Genomic DNA, 20941 nt, shown 5'->3' with positions numbered 1-20941 from the left:
AGAAGATAGGGAAAGATAGGCACTCCTGGAGGAAGGCAGGAGACTTTCTACCCTGTGTGTGTGTGTGTGTGTGTGTGTGTGTGTTTTAGGAAACTGCATATTCCTCTCATGAACATGTCCCATATACACACATTATTCTTCTTCCCTTCTTCCCCCACCTTGCTGTTCCTTCCCCCAGCTAGGGCCAGAAAAGAATCCTCCCTGCTCTTTGGTGGGCTGACACAGTCATAGCAACTTCTGAGAATTTTTGTCAGAAGCGCTCTTGCTCTCGTTGAGTCCTTTGGCTGCTTGGGCCATAGTGTGCCCCTGTTTGGTTTTGTGCCCTCCCCTTTTTGGGTGAGTTCTTAGAATTCAGAACACTTCACTCTCAAGTGAGTCCATAACACCACGGCTGCTTGGAGCGCTGGCCTGCAAGGCCGCCCTGTCTTCAGGCCGCTTTCCCGCCAGAAAACTGCAGCTCAGACAAATCCGTGCTGGAGGAAGAAGCTGTCTTAAAGAACTGTTCAGGGGCTGAGAGGTGGGTGTTGCATAGAAAGGCGGGTGGACACGAGGGCATGCTGGCTGTAGTAAGATGGTTCTGTTGCAGTCCCAGTGGCAAACGTGGACACTATGCAGTTCCCAGACAGCACTATTTCCCGGGAGGTGAACCTACGCAGTGGTGTGAGCCTGATCTAGAATAAAGGCCAGCGAGGGGTGCGGGTCATGGTCCCATTCTGGGGAAGGCACAGACTTAAAGAAAACTCTTCGAAGCGGTGACCACATGGTGCGAAAATGATCTTACCAGGTCACCAAAGCCGTTTCCAGCCAGAGATTGCCCAAAGGCTTGGCTCCTCTGACATGTGCCAAGTCTGGTAACATCCTGGAGACCAGAAAATAGAGGAGAGTGGAGTGGAGACCCAGGACACCCTAAGACCTGGGCGCTTGGGTTGGTGGTCTCTGCGTCCCAATAACCGCAAAAAAGGGGGTCCAGGAGTCAGTTTTAGTGTGAGAAAGTACCAGAAGCCCCAGGGCCGGGAGCAGGTGAAGGGGACCTGGGCCTCCCCAGAGCCAGAGATTCAGAGAGAGAGGGAGAGAGAGAGAGAGAGAGAGAGAGAGAGATTCTCCGATCGGCGGCGTGGGCCGGGGGCCGCGGCTGGCGGCGCGCCGTGTGCGCGAGTTCGCGTCCCGGGCCCCCGGCGCGGGCGGGCGGGCGGGCGGGCTCGGGTGGCGGCTGCCGAGCTCCCGGCGGGGAGGGCGGGAGCCCCGGGCGGCCGGCAGGTGGGGCGCGGGCCCGGGCTCCGCCCCTCCGCCCCCTCCCCGTTGGTCGGCGGCCGCCCAGCCCCGGCCCCCTCGCCCGAGCCGGAGCGCGATTGGTGGCGGCGCTTGTCGCTCGGAGGGGGCCGGGCGGCGCGGCTCAGCCGCTCTCCCCGCGGTCGGTCGCTGCCGGAGCGGCGCCGGTCGGAGCAGCGCGGGCCGGTCGCGTCGCCCAGGCAGCCGGGGCGCGGGCGATGGGAAGCGGCGCGGCCGCGGAGCGGGTCAGTGACAAAGTTTCCCCGGCGTCGTGCATCTCGGCTCGCGCGACCGCCCGTCTCCCGTGACCGCCCCGGGAAAGACTCGGGGGTTTTATTTTATTTTATTTTTTTGATTTAAATTTGGAAAGGAAAAAAATATATATATAAATATATATCTCCACCTCGTTTCCTTTGTCAAGCTCTCTCTCCGGGTGGCCAGCGGCGGGAGCTGCAAACTTGGGCACGGCGGCGACTGCACAGCCAGCGGCCCCGGCTTTGGAGACAGAACCCTCGGGGACTTGGGGTGCCAGGGAGTGGGTGTGAACGCGAGGGCGGGGGGTCGTCCCGGGCGCACAGCAAGGAGGGTCCCCGGGAGCTCTCTATGGAGGAGGGAGGCCAGAATGGTGTGCACCAGGAAGACCAAAACTTTAGTGTCCACCTGCGTGATCCTGAGCGGCATGACCAACATCATCTGCCTGCTGTACGTGGGCTGGGTCACCAACTACATCGCCAGCGTGTATGTGCGCGGGCAGGAGCCGGCGGCCGACAAGAAGCTGGAGGACGACCACGGCGACACCCGGAAGATCATTGAGCGGCTGGACCACCTGGAGAACGTCATCAAGCAGCACATCGAAGGTAGGGACGCCCCGGGAAACTTGAGTTCGCCCGCGAGGCCCGGGGAGTGCCCGGGGTCGCGCTCGGTGCGCCGGGGGCCCCGTGCCTTGGGCACGGGGACTGCAGGCAGGGCTCCTGGTGGTCGGGGACGGTTGGTCGGTGTCGCCTCCTCCAGGGCGCGTTCCGGACCCGGTGTGTCGGCGGCCCGTCCCTCCTTGCCTGCGCGTTTCCCCCGGGGGGGGGGGTGCACACGTGTGTGCGTGTGCAGCTCGCGGGCGGTGTGGGGGCGCGCGCTACGCACGTGTCCAAATGTGCGGGTGACTCCGGGCTGGTTGCTGCTGCTGGCTTCTCGGGACCGCACAGTAGCCGGGTTTGGAGTGTGTGTGTGTGTGTGTGTGTGTGTGTGTGTGTGTGTATATGTGTGTGTGTGCGCGCGCACAAGAGAGGCTGCGAGGACAGAGGGCTAGTTGGGCCGCTGTAAGGGACAGGCGAGATGCCCCTGCGACCCTAGCTGTTGTTTCTAGGACTCATAGCAGGCTGCGGGACCAGGAAGATCACATCGCGACCCCCCCTCGGGTGTGCCCCCATTCCCAGCCTCAACCCGCAGAGGCGACCAGGAATGCAGGGGTTATCTTAGATCGAAATGCGTCCTCACCTGCACTGTAGCCCTCCGATCCAGGACCCTCCCCTAAAGCAAGTGTCAAACCCAGGAAGCATCTCGGATCACTGCGGTGTCGCCCTGTGCCCAGGACCCAGAGGACCTGCCCTGGGCTGCGCCTTGCTGGCCAAGTCTGGGATGCGTGGAGGCCAATTCCTGATTCCTCCTTCCTCCGTAGCTCCATTCCCAGGCCCAGGCAGCAGCCCGGGAGGAGTGGACGCAACCGCTCGAGGTGGACCTAGATGCCATGGCCGTGCCAGTGGGTGCTGAGCTGGCTGGGAAGCGGGGTGCTCCCCTGAGCAGACCTAATAAGATGTAAGATGAGTTGTCTGGGGGGGTACCTATGGCGTTCTGGGGCTGGATCCAGTTGTGCACATACACCCCAGCCTCTCAGCGCTAGCTTTTTCTCCCCAGGCGCCCCAGCTTTCTTAGACACGTTCACCTGTAGACCCCGCTGGCCCACCAGGCGCGGCGGTCAGCGCATGACAGACCCTGGCAAGTATTTGTTGGGACTCTGTTGATCTGCTCTGTCTGAATCTTCCATGTGTCCCCATGCGGCCTGAATAGTTCCCAGCAACAGTTCCTTCCCTGGGGAGGGACCACAGATTCAAGTGAGGGCAGGAGAGGTGTCCTTTCCTGTTGGGCTCCTAATTCATTGACAAAAGCAAGCCCTTGACTTGACACTGTCCCAGAGAGGGGCTCTGACAACTCAGCCTCCCCCTGGGACACTGGGTTTGGTAGATCAACCTGTTCTACCTGACCACGGTGTCTGTTGTAGCCCTCGCTTGCTTGCTTGTTGGGTTCTGTCCCTTGGGTCAGAATGGACAGTTGGTCAGAGTTTGCCACGGCTCGCAGGGTTTCCACAGTGCAGCAGACCCAAAGCTGTGCCTGCCTTGCTTTGATGTGTCTAGTTTGCCCACAGGTTTGAAGAGATTTTCATTCACATATTCTCTCCGTGTGTACGTGTCTGTCTTTCTCTGTGTATGTGTCTCTCTTTCTCTGAGTGTGCGTGTGCTCAAAAATTTCTCTTGTGGGCTGGAGAGACGGCTTAGCGGTTAAGGCGTTTGCTAGCAAAGTCAAAGGATCCTGGTTTGACTCTCCAGGACCCACGGAAGCCTGATGCACAAGGGGGCACATGCATCTAGAGTTCGTTTGCAGTGGCTGGAGCCCCTGATATGCCCATTCTCTCTCTCTCTTAAATAAATAAATAGTATATATATTTTAAAAATCTCTGTGCTTGTCTGTCTGGCCAGGGAGGAAATGAGCAAGGGTCAGCTTTGGGGAGCATTGTGGGGTATCATGAATCCATGAGCAGTCCCTGTCATGTTGAAGATGGATCATGTCACGTGATTTTTAAAGCTCTACGGAAAAGCAGTGTGGTGTGGAAGTTGAAAGGAGCCTTTTCTTCCAGAAAACCTCAGAAGTTTTAATATATACCTGATCAAATTGGGGAAGATGGGTACAAAAGAGACCAACATCCTTGGAAGGTGTGCTGGTCCAGTTCTCTGGTCTAAATGTGATGAGTCCTTTGGATAGTCAGACATGAGTGCTGTCTCAGCAAAAGTCCCCCCAATACCCCCCCACCGTGGGTAGGGAAAAGAAGGGGACTTGGGAAAGGCTAGAAATGAGGCAGGCAGATGGCAGAGGTTACGTAGACAGTTGTACTGGGACGGTGTGCTGATGACAGGTAGCTCCCTCCAGGGTGCCAGGGAAGTGCCCGAGCTGGGATTTAGGGAACACAACTGAGGGGTACCGGACTGCTTGAATGCGCGGCTCTGCGGGCACAGGCTGGCAAAGGATAGTAAGACCAGACGGATCTCATCCTTGAGGCTGTGGCTGCTGCTGGGTGTCCAACTGTCCAGTTCCTTTGGGTCAGGAGAGCCTTTGGAACGATCCGTGTGACATTGCTAAGCTGATGTGGGTGGTCAGTGACGAGACGAGCTGAGACTCACACAATATCTGTTATGTGTTGTGTTCTAAGAGCTTTGCATATGCTGAATAGGCCTAGAAGCTTGATGAGGGCAGTAATATTAGCTCCACCATACAGATGTGGAAATCGAGGTCTGGAGAGGTGATTTGACTTTGTCCAGGCTCAGATGATGAGATGCAGTTATGTAGGGCTTAAATACCAACCAGTGTGGCTTCAGGGTCTATGGTTTTATTTTATTTCATCATGAGATGGGGCCTGACTGTGTAGCCCAAACTGGCTTTGAACTTGAGAGCCTCCTCCCTTAGTTGGGATCACAGGTACACACCACAATGCCCAGCTACTTTCTTTCTTCCTTTTTTTTTTTTTTTAAAGCTTTGTAAAGAAAAGCAGTTTATTTTGCTCATCAGTTCTGGAGACTAGGAAGGTGCCAGTGACTCCTGGGCTGCTTTGATCAATTTGTATTCCTAGTCGTACATTATACTGTCCCCTAAGAGTGCTGGAGGGTCATAGGGGAAGAGTGCTACCCACTGATGTCCCAGTGAAAGATCTCCGAGGATCACAGAGGTGGGATGGGTTAGTAGCTTTCCCACCATCCACAGATACATTCAGGCAGCTCTGGGTTTTGTTTTGTTTGGGAGGACAGAGGTGGCATTCTCTTACTGCCTGCTGACCATCAGGGCAGTTCCTGCCAGGTGTCAGAGGGTAGGTCTAGCTGGATGAATGGATGAACGAGTTGAGTGTGTCGTGCCAAAGCCCAGCACACCCGTGAGTCATGAAGGCAAGCGTGCCCATCTCCAAAGGTCATTTTGCTTTGGAGTGCCTCTTTCCTCTAGAAGGACAAAAGTTGTCCAGAAGCTGCAAATGTCAGAGACAGATTTGCAGAATGTTCTCCAGGACTCGCAATTAGAAGAGGCTTTGGAGCGTCACCCTAGAGGTCTGTTCTAGTCATGACTGAAAAGTTTATTTTCCTCTTGGGGATGGCAGTGATATTTCATTTTAATTTGTTTTCTGATTGAATGATTTAATTAGATGGTATGTGGGAATCTCTTAGGAATGGAAATTGTATTTTTGAGCATGTTCTTAAAAAAAAAAAAAAACCAACAAAACAAGTGAATGTTAAATGACAGGATGGGCATTCTGATGGCCTGGAAACACCGAGCATGTCTTTTGGTTCCACCCTGAGTCCTCAGGGCTTGCTTGAGGCGGTTAGTGGATGGATGTGTTGGTTAAGAGAACCGAAGTGTGGGGGAAACATAGGAAAGCGGAATTGTTAATTCATTTCTTACTCTGCACGTCAAACCCGAACCAAAATGACTCTCTTCTTTTCTTGATTAGTATCTGCCAATGTTTAAGACGATGATATTCAAGAATGTCAAAAAATGGCCCATGACTCGTTCTGCCCCAGGAACTATATTTTGCAACTGGGAGCGCTTCCTTCTGTCTTTTGTCTCCACATTTAAGAAAGAGGGCACATTCAGGATTTACGTCTAAGTTTATAGTTTACCTTTTCCACGTCCACTTTTTGTTGGAAACACTTTTCCCTCTTTTCTACACAGTTTGTTCACTCACCATTTTCCGCTTGGTGGCCCAAGTGCCAGACAGTGCTCTGGAGGAGTTACTAGGGACACTGGGAACTGGGACACGCTGGATCCTGTCGTAGTACACTGAGGACGATCGAATTCCCAGTGTGAGTGGAATTTTAAGTGGATCGCTTGGCCAAAGTATCGGTCAAAGAGGAACGGGCAGAATATTACATACGCATGGTAACTGCTTTGAATGCTGCTCAAAATGCTGCCTACTGGGCAGTCTTTTGATGTTGGGCCAGAGCATTGTCTTTGGGAGGGGCCTGTCCCTTGATGCTTGGTATTCCATGAATAAACCTTCCATACCACCCTCATTCCATGTTTCTCATTCCACAAAATATGCTTGGTAAGCAACCTCCATGTGGCTGCCTAAAGCTTTACAATTTTTACCTGATTTTTGGCAGTAATTTTCCTGCCATGTAGTTAGACTGCTTTAAGTTAGGTGACTGCTTTGTGTCAAGTGTCCTTGAAGCATTTGTATTAACTTTCTTGGAAACGTCTTCTCTCATCTTTTTCGCAGTCATACTTCGTTGATTTACATAACATGTGATGAAATAATGCAGTTACAGTGGCAGGTACTAAAAATATAAACATGATTGTGCGTGAACCCAGTGGATAGGTGGAAAGCATACACCTTCAGTAGAAAAGCCCACACAGGGACAGGGGCATCAGGGGAGTTGTTTGACAGAGGAAACTCATGTTTATCTTGCAGAACTGAGTGGAGGAACATTTAAGGTAATTTTTGTAGTACTTTAAAAATATTTTATTTCTATTTATTTGAGGCAGAGAGAGAATGAGAGAGAGAGAGAGAGAGAGAGAGAGAAAATGGGTGTGCCAAGGCCTCCAGTCACTGCAAACAAACTCCAGATGCATGCACCACCTTATGCATCTGGCTTACATGAATAGTGGGGAATCAAACCTGGGTCATTAGGCTTTGCAGGCAAGCGCCCTAACTGCTAAACCATCTCTTCAGCCCAATTTTTGTAATACTCTTAATGACGGCATAATGTTTCATCCTTACACCCGTTTTCATCTGGCTGCTTCCCCTTTACTGACGTTTGTGTTGCGATTATAATTAGGACAGAAATGAATGTCTTTACCTCACTTTTTCTTTTGAATTATTCTCCAGGATGTATTTTCAGAAATGGGATGACTACTGACTCCAAGACTGAACATGTTTATAAAATATTGTTTTACAAAAGAAAAGCCTTTCTGGAGGGCCAGCAACAATGTAGTATTGTTGAATATATATCGTTGAATATATTTTGGCCAAATGGGATTACTGTCAAATTCTCTAGGATTTTGATTTGTATTCCTTTGATGATTTGAGAACTTAATACCCCCTTGCACCTCTGCCTGTGTCCATCTTGTGGGAACAATTTTTTTTCTTGGACTAGCACTGTTGGTGAATTGTTATTTTACATGTTTTTATAGATCTCTTTAATAAATTAACTAAGATATACATTATACCTATATCCTATACCATATACAAGATTTTTGTTTTGAATAAATACTTTAGGACAGTGGGTTTCCAATCATGTGTCCTGCAGGTGCTCCAAACTTCTACAGGTTTTGGTCTGGGGCCCGAGAAGTGAAAGGCTCAAATGGGGTCTCCTGGGTGCGTCAGCCTGCCTCTTCTCCTACACCACAGTGACACCTCTTTCATCTGGTTCACATTCGGTGTTTGGGAAACTCAGTTTTCAAAAGGCTCTGATTTTATTTTAAAAAGTTGAAAACCATGGTTTGGAGAGAAAGGGAGATATTTTTTTAAAATTTTTTTTGGTTTATTTTTATTTATTTGAGAGTGACAGACAGAGAAAGAGGCAGAGAGAGAGAGAAAGAATGGGCGCGCCAGGGCTTCCAGCCACTGCAGACGATTTCCAGATGTGTGCGCCCCCTTGTGCATCTGGCTAACGTGGGACCTGGGGAATAGAGCCTCGAACCAGGGTCCTTAGGCTTCACAGGCAAACGCTTAACTGCTAAGCCATCTCTCCAGCCCAGAAAGGGAGATATTTTTTATGAGGGATAAGAGGATTCAACAAGAGCAAACAAATCCTAAAAGAAACTGAATTCCTGGGTGGCGTTCTTATCACATCTATTTACCCTCCGGACGCCCCGATTAATAATGTATTGCATTATGTGACTAATTTCTAAATCCATTATCCTACTTCACTGAGTCCAGCTCATTCTAACAATGGGAGAATGGGTTATTAGCTGCATTTTGTTTCTTGAAAGCCACTTAGCTCTTCCGTGCCTATTATGGTCATCGGATCTGTAATAGTGGACTGTACGCAGAAGCCATATATGGTCTCTGAGTAGAAAAATGCCCTGAGTTTGGATGTTTCTCTGCCCCCTGCAGCTTTAGGATGGTCCCTGGAATTGACTAGTGTCCTTGTGTTGGCAGGGCTTGTGATAAGGAGATTCGATGTTCATTGAGTACTTGAAGCTAGTCTGAGGAAAGGATGTCATTTAAGGAGTAGAGCTCTCTGTTCTGTAGAACGAGCTATGGCACACACAATTATATCAGCTACAGTGACTGATGGTCGGAGCACGCCCACCCGCATCACTCAGGCTGGAGCCTAATTGCCTTTGTTAATAGCCCAGGACTGCACCTTCGTGGAGCACAAGAAACTTGCCAAAGAATATAGCTTTTCCCTGTGGCCAAAGAAAGTTCATTTTTTAAACTCACAAGTGTGTGGGCTATAAAATAAATGAATTCCACATTCTTTCCCACTCACTTGAAATAAATTGTTATTTGCCCTTCAAAAAAGAAGCTCGGTGTTGAACCTCAAGGAGAATTCAGAATGAAAAAAAAAAAAATGTCAGGGAGCCACCGTCGGGCTTGGGAGGGCCTTGAAGGTCAACCCCAGCCACGTGGAGTAAGGTGTGCTGTGTTTCCCATGTCCTTGTGGGATTCTGAGTCATGCCGAGGGTCCTAAGCACCTTGTGGCCACTTCGTAGGATTTCTGACCTCACTCCAAACTGAGTGAGCTGTTGCCTTGCTGTGGGTGTGCAAGTCCCTTTGGGGTTACCGGCCATGTTCTCCGTGTGGGTTCTAGCCAAGAGTCAGGAGAGATTACTTCCTTGTGGACAAGCACACTGGAGGTCATGTTTGAGGGTCCTTTGGGGGAAATACCCTGCTGTGCATGAGGGGTAAATGTCACCAGACAGCAGGAAGGTGGGCTCTAGGGAGAGATAGGTTATGTAAGAAGGTGGACGGGCAGATGTCTGCAAACAGGGGAGCACTGAAGTAGGGTCCCAGGAGGAGAGAGGCTGAGGGCTGCGGGCAGGCTCCTGTCGTTGGTGAGTGATGGGCTAATCTCACGTTTGGCAGGGGTTCTGTCAGCCCACGCACGGTCTGGTCCACAGTAATCTTCTCAAATCCCACTCTGCCTCTGGAGCCAGAGGCAGCTCCATCTTGCAGTGCAATTTTCTTTACGCCGGAGCATAAAGAAATCTCCACAGCACCCCCTTTCTCGCCCCTGCCTTCACAGGCAGGGCACACACCCTGGGGCAGCACCAGGATCGAGCACGTCCCAACACATCACTCGTGGCCGCTCCACCCTTTCACTCCCACTCGAGAGCACATTAGCATGCAATGGAATGTGGTAACCTTGAAATGTCTGTACTTTGTAAAGTTGATCATTTATAAGCACGGGTACTTAAATAATAACAAATTATATAATAACAAGTTACCTCACAGATATTCCCAAGAGAAGCATGTGCTGGTCTGGAATCTTCTCTGTGGGTCTGTGGCCCCTGTATAAGTGTAACCACCTGTAACTTCAGGTAAAAAGGTTACTAATATTTTGTAGGGTTTTTTTTTTTTTTTTTTCTTTTTGGCTACCTGTCAATGGATGAACATATAACATTAGACTGAGCACTTCAGTGGGTACATAGCTCCAAGATGGACTTCTCTTTTCACTCTCAGTGCTGTGAGTTTATTTTTGGGAGATGCAGCTGCCCTTAATGATGTTAGTTGAAACACCCAACTGTCCAGTTTCAGGCCATGGCTGAACCCACCTTGGAAACAACAGGAATGATCCACCAGGCCATGCTGTGTGGCCAGTGTCCTTCATAGAAAGGCAGTACTTGGGGAGACCCCGAGAAGAGAATGACGGGAAATGATGCATACCTGAAGAGACAGCCGGGGCCCAGCACCTGCATGATATGTTCATTCTTCCTGTGCCCTGAGTTCAAGTCTCCTGACACGTTCATTCTTTCCATATCCTGAGTTCAAGTCTCCTGGCTTGTTCATTCTTCCCACGTTCTGAGTTCAAGTCTCCTGGTGGCTAGCCCCAATTATGATTCTCGAGGGCTGTGTCCTAAGCATCTCCACTGCCTCATTCTATGTTACCAGTTTTACTTCTCTAAACATTTCTGTTCTCAGGGACTTAGCGTTAAAGCCACCAGGATCCCAGAGGGGTAGGAAGGTATTTCAAGGGCACTGGAAAGACAGGCTCTGAATTTTGGATTACTAAGGACCATGGTAATAGCATCAGGAGAGTCAGAAGCAGAGAGTGAGAAAGGTAAAGAGAGATTAGAAGTGAAAAATAAGAAAATAAGCCTTTCATTCATTTTCACATCCCCAAAAGTTGAATTAAAGCCTGAGACTGGCAGGATGGTTCAGTGGTCAGGTGCTTGCCACACCAGCATGAGGGTCTGAGTCTGGGTCCCCAGCGCCTGCTCAGAATGCTGAGCGCGGAGGTGTGTGTCTGTAATCCGAGTGTGGGGGGCGGGGTGGGAGACAGGGGGATCCCTGGGGCTTGCTGGCTAGTGTCTTGCCCAATCAGTGAGCTTCAGGCGCAGTGAGAGACTCACCCTCCACAAACTAAAGTGGAGTGTTACTGAGGAAGACACCCAACACTGACCCCTGCATGGACACATGCATGTGCACCTGCACACCCACACACACGCACATGAACATGTGCTCACACAGAAACATACCACAGCACATATACAAAAAGAATGGAAGATTAATTGTATCCAGAAAGCAGGGCGGAGAACATCTGCGTGTCACATACTGGGTTAGGTGCTGTCCTTGTGTGATACTTCAGTGTTTTATTCTGATGGAAAATAATGGGGGCCATTATGAACCCCTTTTCATCTTTACCATCTGGTGAATTGTGGTTTTAGAGGTGAGAAAATCAAGACCCATAGAGCCTGGAGGGTGTCTCCCAGATGGTTTGTTCTGGAAGGTTGCCACTAGTGTGGTAGGGTTGGAAGGGTGGCCTGCTAAGAGGTGGAGCCTAGCCGGAGGCAATTAGGTGGTCTATGGCATTGCCCTGGGAAGGGATTCGTGCAGTTCTCTGTGGACCCCAGTTAGTTCCAGAGAGAGCAGATTCTTATAAAAATCACAAGCCTGGCTCGTGAGTTTCTCTTGCTTTCTGCTCTCATACCTGGCAACTGCCATGACGCTGCTGACCACCTTGTGTCAGAGAGGATGCTCGCCTGGGACTGAACCTGATCTTGGACTCTCAGCCTTCAGAACTGTGAGCTAAAGCAACATTTTCTGTTTTCTTTTAGAGAGATCGAGAGTGAGCAAGTGAGAGAGAGAGAATTGGCGCTCCAGGGCCTCAGCCACTGTAGTTGAACTCCAGATGCTTGTGCCACCTAGTGGGCATATGTGGGATCTTTCACTTGCCCCTCCTTTGTGCATCTGGCTTATGTGGGATCTGGAGGGAGATGAAATATGGGGTCCTTAGGCTTTGTAGGCAAGTGCCTTAAGCACTAAACCATCTCTCCAGCCTCCTAAAGCAACATTTTTTTAAAAAAGTATTACTCAGCCTCAGGTATTTTTGTGATAACATCTAAAAATATACTAATATAGATAACTTACCCAAGGTCCTAGGGTTGATGGGTTGGGGTGTGGATCCATGAAGAGAGGCTGTCTCCAAGATTTATGGTACAGACTAGGAAAGCACATTATTTCCGAATATAGAGGAAGGCTGTGTTTGAATACAAGCTAGGAACTTTGGGTCAGATGGGAGACTGCTATGGGGGGGCAAGCAGGTAGGTTGGTTTGTTCAATTCTGAACTTTGAGGGACCTCTTGTTCTGCAAGGGTGAGTTGGGAGCCCTCAGGCGGGCTGTGGTCATTGTGGGTCACTGTGGAGCCACCCAGGTCACTCTTGTCACCTTCTCATACTTATGGTGTGCCGGGCATGGCGCCTAGACCTTTCTGTGCTGTGAGGCACTTGTGTGTCTTCTTGAGGGAACCAGCTCATCCTGCTTTGCTCCAGACTGAATGCAAGGCTTCGCCCATGTTAGACAAGTTCCCTACCAACTGAGCTGCATCTGCAGCCCCAAACAGCCTTTCTGATTGCTCCACACACCTGCGTCTTGGGCGCCTTGCTCCTGAACCCCAACTCTGCTGGGGAGTTATGAGAAGACAGCAAGGGTCCCAGCCGCTCTGGTCCCCCGTTTTCCTGCCCACACTGCCTGCCTCCTCCTTCCTTTGTTATTCCTGCCTTGGCACTCGCTGTTTTTAGCCGTCTGCGCCTCTCAGGATTTGGAAAGGAAGAAACAATTGTGGTAAAGGAAAGCCTAATAAAGTGGTTTGGGCACAAATTACCAGCAGCTGTTTATTTGCCCAAAACAGTAGGAGTCCGTATTAATAACCCTGTGAGTTATATGCTGGGAAGTTCAGAGTAAGCAGAAACCTCACCGGAGACCCGCACACGTGACTCTACTCCCGCATTGAACCAGTCTCTCTTCCTGTTTATGCGGGTGACATTTTCTGTTATCTGTGTGGAAGGTCCTTTGTGATCTTCCGTTACAGATGAGTTGGCTGTGCTGTTTCCCAAGGCAGAGGGCCTTGCTGGGTTTCTCTTCATTACAGCTCTGCTGTTTGGTGTTTTCATGGTCCTTGCCTCCGTGGCTTTTAGCAGAGAGACAGGCCTGTCCACTTACTCATCATATTAGTCTGAATGGGGAGAGGGCTCAAAGGAGTCGCCCAGCAAGGGAAGGGGCAGGAGGAAGCTTTGGACTGGCTTTGGAATTCTTGGGCTGGAAGTGTCTTTGTGGGTGAGTGGGTGTGTGGGTGGGTGGACAGGTGTGAGCACATGTGTGGAGGCCAACCTCGGGTGTTGTTCCTTGGAAATGCCATCCACCTTGTCTAAAAAACAAGGTCTCTCAGCCCTCTGGGACTTCCAAGTCTGCTAGATTTGTTGGCCATTCAACCCTAGGGAGCCACCTGTCTGCTTCCCCTATGCTGGGATTACAATTGTTCACCCCTATGCCTGGTATTTAAAAAATTATTTATATTTATTTATTAGAGACAGAGAGGGAGAGAGAGAGAATAGGCATACTGTGGCCTCTAGCCACTGCAGATGACCTCCAGGTGCATGCGCCACCTTGCACATCTGGCTTATGTGGGACCTGGAGAACCGAACCTGGGTTCTTAGGCTTCACAGGTGTTGCAGTCGGTTCACATTGCTGGTAGAAATCACCCAACCAAGAGCAGCTTCTGGGATAAAGAGATTTATTTTGGCTTACAGGCTTGAGGGGAAGCTCCACGATGGCAGGGGAAAATGGTGGCATGAGCAGAGGGTGGACATCACCCCCCTGGCCAACATAAGATGGACCACAGCAACAGGAGGATGTGCCCAACACTGGCATGGGGAAACTGGCTATAACACCCATGAGCCCGCCCCCAACAATACACTCCCTCCAGGAGGCATTAATTCCCAAATCTCCATCAGCTGGGAACCTAGCATTCAGAACACCTAAGTTTATGGGGTACACCTCACTCAAACCACCACACCAGGCAAGCGCCTTAACCACTCAACCATCCCTCCAGCCCTATGCCTGGTATTTTTAACATTGAACTCAAGTCCTCATGCTTCCATGGCAAGCCCTTGACTATATGAGCTCTCTCTCCAGCCTAGGAGTGCCTTTTAACATTCTCATGTTTTCCATGCCTAAATCTCATTTCACTAACAAAACCAATCCTCTGTTACTCAGAAAAGGATACAGTGGGATCTTACAGGATCTCCAACTCTGTAACTGAGCCAGACTTTAATTTATTTTTTATTGTAATACAGCCCTGGGGCTTATGTTAAGGGGTAATCCAATGGAAAGTAGGTAGAAGGGACATTTAATGACTGACTCAAAAACTGGAAAGGAACCAGTGACTCCTCTAGAGAAGAGAGGGAAGAGGAAGGACTTGGCCTGGCCTGAGCTGCTATTACGTGGTAAGCACTTCGCAGATGTGAACCTCGGAGGAACCTATGGAGTGGCGCTCTTGCTCCATTTTGCAGATGAGGAAACCAAGGCTCAGGGATTGTACTTAAAGTCACAATAAAAGAAGAGACCTCTTGGCCTCTAAAGTCCTTAGCAGGGGCCTAGGGACCCTCTTGTTTTCTGCTTCCCTGATGTTCATCAGGATCCTTTCTCTGGGCTGATGGGCTGAAGGTGACATGGGATGGGGTGACCCTTGAGACCACTGAGGCCCTGAGCTGAGTTACTGAGTGACTGAGCTGGAGGGAGCCTTGCCAGGAGTTGTTCCTCAGCCCTGGGGAGGCAGAGGGAGGCTCTGGGTGCGCTTCACTGTAGCCAGCAGCGTTGCCTTTCCCAAGATCAGGCTTAGCCAGAGCAAAGGGTTCTCCTCTCGCATCCAGACCACTGTTTTGTTTTGGGGGTCCTCTAGTCTCAGCTCTAGCTTGGGGTCATGTCTTAGGTCATGGGGAGGCACTGATATGCATGAAGGAACCTGGAGACATGGCTGGGTCTGCCAGGAACTTTCTAGTTGATTGAAGGAAAGGCAGAGTCAGGGTCAGATGTCATGAAGTCCGGATGTGGGGGGTGAAACTCAAGACTGTGGTTGCTGATTGAGGTTTGGGAGTGAATGCCCATGAGGAGGTGGGAGAAATCACTGGTGTATCACAAATCACGTTTCGTCTTGCTGTGAGTTTGACAGGGCCCTGGGGATAGATCCCAGCCTTCCTTTCCGCTCTCAGATTCTTTTCGTCCTCACTCAACAGGTATTTATTTATTAAACAGCTAGTAAGTGTGGGGGTATGGGCATAAAGGCACAGATATGAAGGAATTTCAGTTAAACAAGGTGGCCAGGGGCTCTCCTGGTAGCAAACACGTGATAAAAGAGAGCTGTGAGCTACGTCCATGTCCAGGAAAAAAGAGTGCCAACTTGGGAGAGAATGCCCAGTGTGAAGGCCTGGGGTCACAGATACGCCTGGTATGTTTGAGCAACAATGGGGTGGCCCAAGAGGCTACTGTCGAGTCATGGTGGGAGAATGGGTAGGAGAGGAGGTCAGAGGGGCTGGCTGGAAGTCTAGCTGAAGGCCACTGGGGAAGGAATGGTCTGGAAGAACTAGGAGCCACTGGGAAATCCGAGCAGAGAAGCCTGTTTTCAAAGGCTTTCAGTCTAGGCTGTTCGATGGCTGCTTCCTGAGGAGCGAGAGGCCCCCAGTGCTGGGCTTGCCTGGTACCGAGGAGTGAGGGGCCACTTCTGCTGGATTTACCTGGCAATGGGCTGGGGGTGGTGGGAGATGACAGGGCACGTTCAACACGGTCCTTTTCTCTGAAGAGCACATGCCAGATTGAGAAGATAAGACACGAAACAGTTAAGGAGGCTCTGTACTAGCTGCCGTATAGAGAGGTCACGTGCGATGCTAGCAGGACAGGCCGTCCAGGCAGACTTCGTGGCGGACTTGGGCTCTGGGGCATGTCTCTGAAGGTTGCAGGGGATTAGAGAGCGGAGTAGACATGAACTAGGGTCCGCAGCTCAGTTGTTCTCAAGTAAAGCAAGTTACCCGGGAGCAGGAAACCTTTGTTTATCATGGCTGAGGAGAAATGTACAGGCAGAAGAGAAGCAGCACTGCCTCCGTTTCCCCAAATGTCGAAACAAGGTCATTTCATGGGTGTTGCGCTGATCAAAATAGGTTCATGATGGCACCCGTGCTCTGTACAGGCCTGGGGGAGACATGTTTTTCTTTCAGCTTCCTTCTTCCTTATTCATTTGTACTATCTGTTCTTCCCATAGCTTACAAAGGGAATGTGGTCGGGAATGTGTTTTCTCGGTGTAACACCTAGTGTATGTGATTTCAGTCCCACTTCAGAGCAACTAGTTAGAGCTGCCATAGTTCTGAGTCTGAGATGGTCATGGTAGAGTTGAAGGAGACTTGATAACTCAGCCGAGGTGGGGTAGAGATTCCGCTCTGGGGTACCTCAGAGTGGCCAACTGCTGCCAGCCGGCAACATGCCCTTGTTTGTGGAGAAAGTTTCGTTCTGTGAAAGCTACTTGCTTTGGGCTGGAGAGGTGACTTAGCATTTAAGGCGCTTGCCTGCGTAGCCTAAGGACGTAGGTTCGACTCCCCAGAACCCACATAAGCCAGATGCACAAGGTGGCACATTCATCTGGAGTTTGCAGTGGCTGGAGGCCCTGGTGTGTCTATTCTCTCTCTCTTTTTTCCTGTCTCTCTTTCTTACTCTCTAATAAATTAATTAATTAAAATAATACATATATATATATATATACATATATATATACATTTTTTTTTTACAAAAATCCCACTTGCTTTGTAATGAGTGTCAGGGATGCGCTGGGTTGCTGAGCCCTTGGCCAGAGGCAGAGCTATGCGAGGTGTTGGGCTGCCTAGTCTCTTCTCTCACTACCTTGGTGGGAGAAAGTCATTTTGGAGCATCTTCTCTCTCTCTCTCTTTTTTTTCATCTTGACCTCCAAACTGAATTGTAACCACATCAGCCCATCTTCCTGCCAGGGTGGATTTGATTTAGCTCAAAGCAAATGTGACTTATAATTGCCACAGCAGCCGGGAAGGTGTGATTTAAGACAATTGTCCGGAAGATTCAATTTAATCTTTTCTTCCCCCCCCTCTACAAAATGTGCATTTGTTGTAGGATATAATTTTAGTATTCTTTACAATTCAGAGGGAGATGTAGTTTTCGTATTGGAAAGGAGCCTACTGAATTTGTTTTTCAAAAAGTACCGATCTATTTAAAGTCCCTTTACAAAAGATCCCTGTCTAGCGACAGCAGACAGCGGTAGACACAAGGATGGCTTTGCATTTTTACCAGAGAGAATTGTAGCGAATCGTGAAACTTCCTATAAATAAACTATTTTTTTAATTGATTAGCAGGGGTTATTTGGGTCACTTGTTAATAGGAAGACGGTTGCCTCAGCAAAACGATACAAATAATTATTATATTTACTTAAAACTGAGTGTGGATTCGGAATGTTTTTTGGCAAGTCAGTTGATTTTAGCAAAACAGGCATAAGTATTTTTTGAGTTCATAATTACTTTAGAAATACAGAAGGCATGCATTGATTTGGGTGACTCAGACATTAAGCTGCTTACTGAGTCCTCGGGGCTCCCAGGGCCTGGCAGAGCAGGGCCGGCCATGCGGCTCCATGTAAAGGAGACGTACCTTCCTCCTCTGGCTGGGCCCGTCTCCTCTCAGCCGTGAAGGCTCTAGTCTGAAGGATCTAACTTCGTTAGAATCAAAAACATGTGGGCGGAGGGATCAGAGACCCAACGCGACTTGGTGACTATCACAAAGACCTTCCTCTGGACCCTGAAGTCTGTGGGATGAAGACTGAGGGGTCCCAGATCCAAATCTAGGCTGTTTCTCTGCACATCCGGGTACTTCCTTTGGCCCTAGGAGGTCCTTCTGCAGTGAGAGCCATTCCTTCCACGTATCTTCTCAGATGAAGCCTTAAAGGTTCCTGGTCGGAAGAGTTTCAGTCTCCGGCTCCTTGAAGCCTGCATCCCACCCTCCTGGGATCATTGTCAGGCTCTGCATTGTTGACCACGACCTGGCTGGGGTCCCAGAGGCGCATGACAGTGCCTGGTGCATTCGAGAACAGCTTCTTGTCAGCCTCGTGATGGCACTGGGGGCTGGCGGAGCGCAGAGATTTTACATCCAAGCCAGCAAAAATGAGAGAAAGGGGCTGGAGAGATGGCTTAGCGGTTAAGCGCTTGCCTGTGAAGCCTAAGGACCCCGGTTCGAGGCTCGGTTCCCCAGGTCCCACGTTAGCCAGATGCACAAGGGGGGCGCACGCGTCTGGAGTTCGTTTGCAGAGGCTGGAAGCCCTGGCGCGCCCATTCTCTCTCTCTCCCTCTATCTGTCTTTCTCTCTGTGTCTGTCGCTCTCAAATAAATAAATAAAAAATGAACAAAAAAAAATGAGAGAAAGCTGGCATTTATCAGTGTGTTGGTGGACAAAATACCCAAGACGGTATTTTTTTTATTACGATAGTAGTTATAAACAGAAAAGTTTTATTTTGATTCACAGTTCCAGAGGTTTCAACGCCTAGGTGGCTGGCTCTGCCAACGTGGGCCTGTGATGAGAGCTTGTAGCGGAGCAGAGAACCTAACTTCCTTCCACTAGGCCCTGCCTCTTCCAAGTTCTGCTACCACCACAAGCTGGTGGCCAGGTCCTGCACATGGGACTGTTCTCAGGGAAATTCAAGATCCCAACTAAAACGAGCAAGCGTGTACTGGATGCTTGGTTCCTTTAATCTTCTTCATACTGCTAAGTCCTTCTTGCAGTCAGGTTCGCATTGCTGGTAGAAATCACCCAACCAAGAGCAGCTTGTGGGAACAAAAGGGGTTTATTTTGGCTGACAGGCTCGAGGGGAAGCTCCACGGTGGCAGAGGAAAACAATGGCATGAGCAGAGGGTGGACATCACCCCATGTCCAACATAAGGTGGACAATAGCAACAGGAGTGTGCACCAAACACTGGCAAGGGGACACGGGCTATAACACCCATAAGCCCGCCCCCAACAACACACTCCCTCCAGGAGACATTAATTCTCAAACTCTACCAGCTGGGAACCTAAAAGTCAGAACACCTAAGTTTATGGGGGACACCTGAATCCAACCACCACAGTCTTTAGTGTAACTCTGGAGATATTAGACCTATTGTGTGGGTGAGAAAACTGTACTGAAATGTAGCTACGAGCTTGCTTTTTCTATTACACTGGATTCCTTGAAGGTGAAGAGAGTCCTGTCCCTGCCCCCAGTGTTTCACAGAGTTTCGAGGCACATAGCAGGGATACAAGAGGCATGTTGAATTAGTCCATGGATAAACACATAAGTAGGCTCACTTAAGACCTCTCAGAGAGAAGTCATGTCAGGATTTACATCCGAAACCCTGGCTGCGGAGTTGTCTGGAAGGAAGGAAAGAGGTTCCCAGCCTGCTGGCAGGGGTGGCTTCCCCAAGGCGAGGCAGGTCTGCTTTCAGGGCCAGGGGCTGGGAAACCCACGCACTCCTGCACCGCCCCACAGGCTACCCTGCCGTTTGCCGCTTAATCAAAGGGGAGCTAAAGGTCAGGGTAGCTGATGCGTGAGTGTGGGAAGAATGAGTTTCTTGGCCTGAATCCCTCCAGAAATCAGCTGCTGAGAGAAGCCCGAAGCCTTCAGGGGACCCTCCACATGTGCATTTTAATAAAGCTGTCGCTTGTGGTCACTTTCAAGCGAAAGCAATCTTGTGGCTATAGCAGGTGGAAAATAGAGATGCATCCACGGCCAGTATACTCATGCCAGGAGAGGCGCAGCTGAGCAAGGTGTTTCTGCCTCCAGAGGAGGGACAGAGTGGGGGGTCATTGTCCCTGAGCCCTGAAGAATCAATAGAAAGGAGCCAAATTCCCAAGAAATGATGAAGGAATTCCTGGGTTCAGGAGCTAAGGGGAAGGTGAAGATGATCTTTGGCTTTCTGTAGCAATATATTTTTTTTCTTTTTTGAGAGACATGGTGTCATGTAGCTCATGTAGCCAAGGATGACCTTGAACTTCTGATCCTCTTTCCTCCTGTCTACTTCTGGAGTGTAAGTGCTGGGGTCATGGGTGCCACCACACCCGGTTTTACGTGGTACCGGAGATGCACCCAGTTCTTCGTGCATGGCAGCCACGCAGTCAACCAATCCACTTCATCTGCAGCTCTGGATTCCCTCGCAAGTGGCAACAGCTTTGCCCACCATGCACGCTGAAGCATTTGGGGAGTTCAGGCTTGGCCGTGTTGAGGTGTCTGTGGTCAGGGGTGGTGTGAGTGAAGACTTACTATTTACTTAACATCTATTTATTTACGACAGAATTTCGTGTCTCTCAGGCTGGCCTGGAAATCTCTATGTAGCTGAGGATGACCTTGAATTCCTAGTCCTCCTGCCTCCACCTCCTGAGTAGGTGTCCCCTGGATAATAGGTGCCCCCCCCCCCCCAGCCAGGCTCTGCTAGCATAGGCAGATTTCGATGTGCACACCCAGGGGAGAGGGGAGCGAACTACCAGCAGGGAGGAGGGACTGAAGTTGGTTCCTGGGTCATTTGGGATGGGTCCTTCGTGCCTTGGGGACATTCCCGGGAGCCTAGCTGGGGGTGGCAAACCTGGCCCACCCTGCTTACCTGTTGGCCACCTGGGGATCCCGCCCAGAAGTGTCCCTCTGAGTGTGGACCTGCAGGCGTTTCATGGTGGCATGGCACACCTCCCCAGACCCGGGAGGACTCTGCTCACGCCCTGCCCACCAGGACAGAACAGCCTGTTAGCCACAGATGACTGTGATTTTTTTTTTCTTTTTCTATCATTCCCTGATATTTCCAATTTGAAAAGAGTCATTTAAGCAGTGGGGTGGAAGAGGGCATAGTAGACATAGGGGAAAAATTGAAAATGTCATTTAAAGATGCCTATTCCA

At 50.1% G+C, this 20941-nt stretch overlaps 1 protein-coding gene across 2 annotated transcripts in view; it reads left to right on the top strand.

Moving 5' to 3' along the window:
* Positions 1 to 1493: 1493 nt before the first annotated feature.
* Galnt18 (polypeptide N-acetylgalactosaminyltransferase 18) overlaps positions 1494 to 20941 on the top strand; it is a 383580-nt gene continuing 364132 nt past the window's right edge. Inside the window, exon 1 of one of the 2 annotated variants that reach the window (XM_045145464.1) lies at positions 1494 to 2126. In XM_045145464.1, the coding sequence (XP_045001399.1) occupies positions 1892 to 2126 (235 nt within the window). In that variant the 5' untranslated portion in view covers positions 1494 to 1891. The remainder of the gene's footprint in view (positions 2127 to 20941) is intronic. The other variant, XM_004650865.2, reaches the window with a different exon arrangement.

Source organism: Jaculus jaculus, chromosome 3 (assembly GCF_020740685.1).
Source record: "Jaculus jaculus isolate mJacJac1 chromosome 3, mJacJac1.mat.Y.cur, whole genome shotgun sequence".
NCBI lineage: Eukaryota > Metazoa > Chordata > Mammalia > Rodentia > Dipodidae > Jaculus > Jaculus jaculus.
Note: the sequence above shows the minus strand (reverse complement) of the source record. Positions and strands in the feature narration are given on the sequence as shown.